At 33.7% G+C, this 9,467-nt stretch overlaps 1 protein-coding gene across 6 annotated transcripts; it reads right to left on the bottom strand.

The window, feature by feature from the left end:
- Positions 1-1,664: 1,664 nt before the first annotated feature.
- On the bottom strand, positions 1,665-9,187 carry LOC104098473 (EH domain-containing protein 1-like). Of its 6 annotated transcripts, none has more exons than XM_070182017.1 (18): positions 9,047-9,178; positions 8,867-8,946; positions 7,641-7,786; positions 7,456-7,535; positions 6,421-6,489; positions 6,269-6,326; positions 5,823-5,878; positions 5,705-5,744; positions 5,517-5,575; positions 4,504-4,617; positions 4,263-4,365; positions 4,120-4,169; positions 3,459-3,587; positions 3,121-3,372; positions 2,944-3,023; positions 2,330-2,456; positions 2,081-2,224; positions 1,665-1,992 (listed from the first exon to the last, which is right to left on the bottom strand). In XM_070182017.1, exons 3-18 carry the CDS (start codon positions 7,723-7,725, stop codon positions 1,807-1,809), a joined length of 1,632 nt encoding a protein of 543 aa, XP_070038118.1. In that variant the 5' UTR covers positions 7,726-7,786; positions 8,867-8,946; positions 9,047-9,178; the 3' UTR covers positions 1,665-1,806. The 6 variants fall into 6 exon arrangements, with proteins under 6 accessions (XP_070038118.1, XP_009603509.1, XP_009603508.1 ...); XM_009605214.4 differs by having other exon boundaries at positions 7,641-7,795; XM_009605213.4 differs by having other exon boundaries at positions 8,867-9,187.
- Between the last annotated feature and the right edge of the window lie 280 nt (positions 9,188-9,467).

Consider the following 9,467-nt stretch of genomic DNA (forward strand, 5'->3'; position numbering starts at 1 on the left):
ATCTAGTGGTAGAATAGTACTCTGCCACGGTACAGACCTGGGTTTGATTCCCGGCTGGTGCATTCCAATGGGTTTGCTATGATGATTTATCTGCGCTCAGTGCGGTGATTTGGGTCTCCGCCCTTGTCCTATCGACGACAACCTGCGCTCTGAGCTTTCCCATTTTTCTTTTGTTTTTCCAAATTATTGTTTGGGATTGTCGCTACACTAGGAACAAGAAAACCCAAGCACATATGCTAGTAAAAAGAAATTAAAGTATCTCTACACCTTGATTGCCAATTAATATTGTCAATTTAATAATCAGTATCAACCAATATGCTCATGGTAAATTTCACAAATTGTCATATACTTTTTTTCATCAAAGTCATATAACTTTGTTTTCTAACACAAAAATCATATAACTTTGTTTTCTCTCGCACAAAAATCATAAAACTTTCACTAACTCACATAAAAATCGTAGTGGTCGGAAAACAAATTTTCCGATACTATTTTCTTATTTTACGTTTTTTCTATTTTTTATTTTCGAACAAGAGTGGGTTGCTCTAGTGGTAAGCACCATACACTTCCAACCAAAAGGTTGTGAGTTCGAGTGAGTTCGAGTCACCCCAAGAGCAAGGTGAGGAGTTCTTGGAGGGAGGGAGGGGTAAGGTCTGCGTACACACTACCCTCCCTAGACTCCACTGATGGGATTATACTGGGTTGTTGTTATTGTTGTCATCTATTTTTTATTTTCAGTCTAATTAATAATTACCCAAAAATATAAGTATATTTTTCGTCCTCCCAAAGATAATAGCCGACAAAATATTTTTTTATGTATGTGTGTATTATATACATATATATATATATATATATATATATATATATATATATATATATATATATATATATATATATATATGCAATGAGTAGGTCGGAGGGTTAATTTTATATTTTTTCCTTAAAATAGGAATGACCCAACCCAGCCTGATCCAATAACCATATACGCAAGTTAAAATAATACGAAAAGTGAATTCTTCCCCATAAAAAATATAGCTCGGAATGCATGAGATTATGACCAAAATAAATAAAGAAATAAAAGGTATAATTAGAGAGCACTTGAAATAAAAATTTCTACCAATTTGAATAAAAATCTTGAAAAAAAAAAGATAATATTAAATATTATGTTTTGAAGGATTTACTATTTATTTTTAGTATTATTTTAATTTATATATATATATGAGTATTGGGTCAGTAGGACAAGTCGGGTTGGGTCATCCCTATTTTAATTGGATTATTATTTATTAGACTGAAAATAAAAAATAAAAACCACAGAATAAGAAAATACTACTGAAAAATTATATTTTCCGACTATGATTTTTGTGTGAGTTAGTAAAAGTTTTATAATTTTTGTGTGAGAAAACATAGTTATGACTTTGTTGAAAAAAATTATATTAATATGATTTTTGTGTAAGAAAATAAAATTATATGACTTCGATGAAAAAAAAGTCATAGTTATATGACCATTTGTGAAATGTACACATGCTCAAGGAAAGTCTAAATGTGAAACTAAAAAATAGGAACAAGAATACAACCACATTCCATATTATAGACCTTTTCCATACTGAGGGGGCAGAGCTAGTATTCAGTTTACGCGTTCGCCCGAGCCTAGTAACTTTGGTCCAAACTTTGTATTTATCTTTGAAAATTCATTAAATATATATAAATTATTAATTTAGATCGAGTAACATAAAGGTACAAGAATCCCAAACCCATAGCTTCAAATCCTGGCTCCACTTCTGTCCATATTATACCAACTTTTTTACCTAGTTAGTCGTAAGGATTCCTGAAATTTTTGAGAAGTTCAGGGATGTCATAACCAAGCATGTCATCAACAGCTTGTATTAACTTAGGTTTCAACTTCTCAAACTTGTCAATGCTATAACCACTCAAAACTTCTCTAAAATGTTCAACATTTGGAAAATCCCCGGCTGGTAGATGATGTTCTTTCTGAATCTGTTTGGAAAAAATGAAAACATTAAGACATAATACTCGATATAAAGTTCGTGTCAGGAGCGTTAGCAAAGGGGTACGAGAGACAAACCTTTACGAATTCATCTTCCAAGTTATCGATAAGTCTTTTCTGTGTCTTCGCTTTGCCCATCATAGCAGGCATTTCCTTTTTCAGGTGACTTATTATATAAGCATGTATCTTGGCAGCTCTAGCACGTTTTACGAATTCATTTATCTGTACGCAACAAAACTTGCTCTTCATCCTTGTTTAAAGTAAATCAGAAGCAGACTTTATGACCAAAAAATTTTTTAGGATCACACTCAGAGAATGTTAACTTACACGACGATCACAAGCCTTCTTTGGTATGTTTTTCAGGTCCGAAAGGAGATCATCTTGTTCCTTTTCAAAAAGTTCTTTCCCCACAGGCCCGGTCGGAGCCTCATTTATAGGTCTGTCATTAAATGATCTGTAAAAGCCAAAACATCCAAAGAATTTATGCAAATTGCACAACTCCAAAACAAAAGAATTTTGTTTGCCGTCTAAAAATAAGAAGGGGAGAGCCTTGGAGCAACGGTTAAGTTGTCTCCATGTGACCTATAGGTCACGGGTTCGAGCCGTAGAATCATCCATTGATGCTTGCATCAGGGTAGGCTGCCTACATAACACCCCCTTGGGGTGAGGCCCTTCTCCGGACCCTGCGTGAAAGCGGGATGCTTCGTGCACAATATTTTGTATGACTTTAAAATAATGCTTTCAAATAGACAGAACTATGAAATGAACATGTATATTTAGATATTTAAGAACATTATCTCTGCACTAAAGCAAGAGATAATGTATTTAGTGAATTTCTATTCTCACAATATGATAATGTTCTGCAGCTTAATTACATTTATTTTGCTAAAATAATCCCTTCTAAATTGATTATGAACTAATTGAAAATAGCGAGATCATACCCTATGTAGACACGCGTAACTTCAGGGGTATTCAGAACTTTCCCTAAAGACCACATTAATGCTCCATAAACCCTCATTAGCTGCAATATATAATAGGGAACAGTTAATAAAATAAATTTTAGCATAGTCAAGAAAGAGGTCGTGGACATGAACGAGAGAAAATGTAATATGCCTTACTTGTTGAGTATCAACTTGGTCAGCCTTGTTCAAAACAACTCGTATCTTATCATCATGACCTTGAAGAGATGCAATCACACGTTTGAATTCATCGCTAATATCAAGTTTGTGGGGATCAAACAATAGCAGAATGAGATCACATTTGGCAGCAAACCAAGACGTCACCCCCGTAAAATCATAGCTCCTTTGTGTTCGCTGCTTTTCCCCTGATAAAACTCCCGGAGTATCCACAATAGTGATATTCTCTAACAGCTTTTTAAGGGAAAAATGATATCATTAGTTTCTATAAAATTTGTTTTCATTATGTGGTATGAGTAACAAAGAGTCCATTAACTCACAGGATGCGGCATTTGAGAACACTCAAACTTTGACAAAAATGCCGTTCCAAAAGTTGTCAAACCGCTAAATGGCATATCTGCTTGAACAGCAATTGTATTCCCCGGGACACTTCTTTCGTCAGGTCCGTTCTGTGTAATACACAATTAAAGTGAATGAATGTCTAACAAATGATTTGGCATACCAACACCATTAAACAAATCTACTTTCAAGAATAAATTCTCTTCTCCTACTGAACGTCTCCATTAACCAGAGGCGGATCCAGGGTTTTAAGTTTATGGTTCTCACAACGACTAAGTTAATATGCAATAATATTAATAACTATGTTCGCAGTCCAATATTTTTAGCTATTTAATGAATTTCTTAATGCATATACAGGGTTTGGGTAGAAGCTACTGGATTCACGTGAATCCATAGGTAGCTCAAATAGTTAAATATAGTAGTTTATATATATTGATGAAAAGTAAACTGTTATAGAATCAAAAAAACGTCGGAATCATAAAAAGTCGTCTAAAGTAAGGAGACACTATTTCTGGGACAGCTTTTAACAAAAAAGATTCTACTCCGGTAGAGTATAATTTTTCTTCTACTCAGCGCCATACCAAGAAGGATAATAAGTGAGTGAACACAGTATATCAGTAAAAATCAGATATGTGAAAGTACCATGACGACGACAAATCTATCTGTTGTAGGCTCTGGTCCAATATGAGCACCTACAAACATAAAAGAATCATACATGTAAATGAAGACCCGTCAATGCACAGACAAAAGCACATAAAAGCGGAAAAAAATTCTTATTTGCTAACCTGGATAACTGGTTCTGAGTAAATGCTTAATGAAGGTTGTTTTTCCAGTGGAGTATTGACCCAAAAGCATCACCATTGGTTTGGCATCAAAATCACTATTTGCCTACCAAAATAGCGTAATAAACAAGTTAACAATGTGTATTGCCGTCATCATGATACAGATAACAAAGAAATGAAATTAAGTTTTTTTCTCATTTGTTTCAAATAAGCATAGCTAAACTGAAATGCTAACTAAACCTACCAATAGAGGAGAGACAAAATCACTGAAGTGATATGTAACTTCCAATGGCTTTAGTTTCTTGACGTACAACTTCTTCAGTCCATCAATTATTGATGTGACATAGTTTGAAGAAACCTAAAGGGCAAATGAAAATGATCGAGCATCATCTCAGGAGCAAAAACAGGAATTAGCATTGAACATACCAATGGAAAGCTATAACAGAAGTCTACTTGTAAACTGTGAAACCTATACAGAATACAATAATTTAGAAGTTTGTCAATCATTTTAAGACATTGCATAACAGAAGTCTGTCACGTAATTTGGAGTGAAGATAGTGTGGAAAGGTACACCTTCTAGGAAAGGATATCAAATAGACAACTATAATATGAAAGCCTAGCATTTGATGCAAAACAGACGGAGTCATTCAAATAAAGTTAATATTCAGAGTTTACAACAGGCAAGCCTCTGAGAAGTGCATTTGTTAAGCAAGAGAAAGCACAAGATATGAGAGTCTATACACATAGAGGATAAATGAGAGAAGGTGTTTGAGATGGTTTTGGTCACATCCTATGTCAACCTCTAAATGTTCTCGTCCATAGGTGTGAAACCATGGTGATTGAAGGTGTTAAAACAGGACGAATAAACCCAAGATCACGTCGAAGGAAGTTGTCTAAAAAGACTTAGAGATCTCTTGGAATTTATGCAGACTTGGTGCAAATTCAACACAAGTATTCATATTGGCGATACCAATAAGTATGAAGGTTTAGTCATGTTGGTACAGTACACTGACTAAGCCCAAGAAGGCATGACAAGAGAACAAATTCTAGTGTTAGAGAACAAATTCTGTGAGTGTTCTAATCGCCGACTTAATTTCACCCGCACTTCTAGTGTTAGAGAATCTATAGAACTGATATTGGGTCTAAATAGAGCAAGATGTTTAGTGATGATTCAAATCGCCGACTCCACTACCTTGGTATTGAGGCGTAGTAGTAGTTTGTTATATATAAAAGAATAAAGACAATAACCACACTCACCTTCTTTGAAGATTTTGATGATGAAAACCAATTAGCTCGTGAAGGTAGCACAAGACTGCCTGCTTTACAATCCAATTAGTTAGACGCAGAGGCTCTATCCACTTCCCCTTCCCAATTTCCCAAGAACGTAAACAAACAAAATAAAAGAACGATCTTCTTGTATGTAGTATGTACTGAAGTAACATTACCATTCTGGTCAGGTACCCATTTAGCCACACGCTTCTTCTTCTGTAAAACATTTTAAGTTAACAGTTGATCTATGAATGAAATTAAAAAAAAATAAATACGTGAATCTAGCGTACTTACAGCAAGAAGTCTATCCAGACCTTCCAGTGAAGGTAGCTGCAAATTTTCAAAATCAACTGCATAGGATTGAAATTGTTCTAATTATAAGATCTTTATAAGAGAACGAATTCTGCATGCTAAAGAAAATCAATACAAGGCATGACAAAGAATCAACTAAGTTTCTAGAATAGCAGTCAAGTGAATACTAAATTCTCTCTTTCTTTTTTTTGGTTTCCTGCTAGAAATACGGTACCAACATTAGAGCCCGACTAAATCCGGATTCGTGTTGGGAAGTCCTATATTGGGGGTAAAGCACTCCCCTAACAAAGGCTAACCCATACTCAAGACTCGAACCTGAGACCTGTGGTTAAGGACGAAGGAGTACTTACAACCCATCACAACCCTTGTTGGTGACAACTGAAATTACTAGCATACTGTTTTGATATAGCTGAAGTTATCCTACTTACCTTCGGCATTTAAGAAATCACTTGTCACTGCATGGCCAGCTTGAGCCAAAGAGACCAACTACATAGTGAAATGCAAAGAATGATCTGCATTTTAGAGGGAAGAAAATTAACTATAAAAGGTGAAATGAGAGGCCACACAAAGAGTTATGTACCTGCATTGCAGTAATAAACTCTTTAAAACCGAGAAATCCTTGCCGTTTGGAATCTGCAATTGCCCATACCTTAGGAAAAACAGAGAAGTAAAACAATCTGTTGATGTTTAAACAGTAAAAGCAATTCATGAGAACTGCAAAGAATCGTAGGAACACATAAAATATTGCGATTAATTGATTAAACATAGCTACTAAATGCCTTATAAAAAAACATAGCTACTAAATGCATAAAAGGTACAGTATTAAAAAACTCTGTTAAGAGGAGGACAAAAGCCTATTGGGTTGGGACAGCTTATTCAGATGTCTTTCATCTTGATAATTTTGAATAGTTACATAGCTCTTTATTAACCATTGCTCGTTTTCTCTAACCATTCAATTTTATAATCATTCAATCGTGGTTCATAATCACATCGCAACTCAAAGGATCGTTTTCTTAAATAGTGCATAATAGAACTCAATTGAACATTAGTTGTACCAGTCTGAGGACGATATCTTAAACTATAGTATCTTTAACGGCGTACGCTTTTGCTTTTCTATTTTGCGCTCGTCAACTTGTGACCTAAAGCAAATTTTGAACCCTCTTTGCCACTAGAATAAAATCTTCCTTTACATGAAAGGGAATCAACAATTTATATACAAAAACAAAAAAGTCCTTTTGCAGTATAATTTTCCAATGAAGACGATTCCATTGAACCCCTTCCGTCCACTTAAATTAGTTTGTCCATTCTATTAAGTTTCATTTGATTCTTTAGTACAATATTAGATTATGTTGAAGCTGACAGTGAATTTACCCAATAACTTGGTTATACTTTACTCACACGAGGGCGGAGGCAGAAGCTCAAAAATGAGTTAAGCCGAACCTAGTAACTTTTGCTCAAACAGTATTTTTGCGTTAAGAAATCATTAAATATGTATCAGTTATTAGCACATGAAGTTATTGATCTAAAATTCAAAACCCATAAAGTTGAAATCTTTACTCCGCCAACGATTACTATGAGTTGTTTTTGAAAGAATTAAGCCCGAAAAGAAAAAAACCTGCTTGAGATGATCACGAGGCAAGTTTGACATTGCAAGGAAGTTGGTGGCATCCTTTCCAGTGAGACGTCCATCTCCATCTGTAATTAACCCAATTTTTTGTCAATAACCAAATTGCATGCACATCTTTAAATACAAACGATATGTGTGTGTGTGTGAGAGAGAGAGAGAGAGAGAGAACAGACCCGAATCAGCAAAACAAAACCATTCTTGATATATCTTCTCGTGCTTTTTGGAGCAGCGATTAATGGGACAAGTATCAAACTCCATTTTCTTCAAAGAAGCCAAAGTTTTGAAGAAACTAGCGCCTTCTTCCTTAGACACCCCCGCTCTATTTTTCCTTTATGTTAAAGGGGAAGATCTATTTAGTGGGCGTTTGGACGCAAGAACCAAAAATGATATTTGAAAATTAAAGTTGTATTTATTTTTGAATTTTGTGTGTGATATGAGTGAAATTTTAAAAATAGTTTTTTGGAGTTTTTTAAATTTTCGAAAAATTCTAAAATTTATTTTCAAGTAAAAATTGAAAATTTTATGCCCAAACGCTGATTTTGAAAAAAAGTGAAAGAATTTTCATGGCCAAACGGGTTTGATATCCAATATTTGTTGAAGAGGTTTAAATTTTTTGCACTAAAAAAAGATTTATAATATCAAGTTACATATAAGATACTTAATAGAATAAATTTATTGATAAAAATTAATTAATAAGCAGATAGCTATAATAATCTACATGTAAATCTCTTGATGAGTATTAATTCATAACCAAATAAATTAAGTATAATTGGTACATAATTAATATGGTATTACAGTAGATAAAAGTCTTATATTCAAGTTTCCGTATATTTGGCTCATGAAAAAATCAGGCTAGGAAAGTACATAAAAATATTTTGCTAAAATTTTAAACTTTTAGATAAGATAACCATATATATACAACTTAAATAAACAATAAAATAAGATCAATAGAAGGTTGGGGTTTGATAGCTTTTGGACAAGCTTTTTGGAAGAGTTTTTCGAACTATTTTTAACAATTTGCATTTGAATGAATTACAAACTATTTGGAAAAATTACACTGTATAGCCGCTGTAAAAATAATAACCAAAAAAATATATAAAATTTATATATTTTTGTATATATACACATATATATGTTATATACAAAGTTTATACACTTTTTCGGCTATCACATGTAAATAATTTATGGCGCGGGCTATAAGTGATAATACCCTTACTATTTCATAAAGAAAATTTTCTAAACAACAATGCATTTGGCATTTCAAAATGTTAACAAAATTTTCTTTGGTAAACCAACAAAAATACTTTCTGTTTTTAAAAGAAAACATGGCTGATGATCACAAAACAGGAAAAGTACAGAACAAAGCAGCATATAGGGCGAGATGAAATCATGCACGCACCACCACACCAAGTTATCTAATGAGACGAATAAGCTATCTCTCAACTTTTAATCAGAGGTCTCTTATCTCGCAACGTGATCCTACGTAGCGTAATCTGAATTAGTAGGGTCATATCATATGCAACGCAAATCTGAATTAGTCGAGTATTAAGCAACATAAATTTGAATTAGTCGGATATACCATTCAAAGCGTTGCTATATATATATATATGTTCGTGCTCTCTATATATTTTCTTTGTGCTTTCTCCTCCCCCGTTGTATAATAAGGAGAGGAAAAAGACACAGTTTATAGAAGAGACGAAGCCTTTGATCGAACTTTTTGTCTTTTAGAAAAGAAGAGAAATCTGCATGGTTGAACTTACTGGAATAGAAGAAGGCAGAAGGCGAAAAGAAAGGAGGACAAATGAGATAAATTGAGGCTGACCCTATAAAACAAAAATAAGGAAAAGAATAGAAAAAAAAATAAAACAGGAAATGAAATAAGATAAAATGTGATAAAACTTTGGGATGTATTTGATAAAACAGGAAATGAATAATATTTGTGTTGAAAAATATTATTCGGTCGGTCCACTCATAAAGTATGCTAGATAACTCATTAGCTC

This window comes from Nicotiana tomentosiformis, chromosome 8, assembly GCF_000390325.3.
Source record: "Nicotiana tomentosiformis chromosome 8, ASM39032v3, whole genome shotgun sequence".
Classification (NCBI taxonomy): Eukaryota; Viridiplantae; Streptophyta; class Magnoliopsida; order Solanales; family Solanaceae; genus Nicotiana; species Nicotiana tomentosiformis.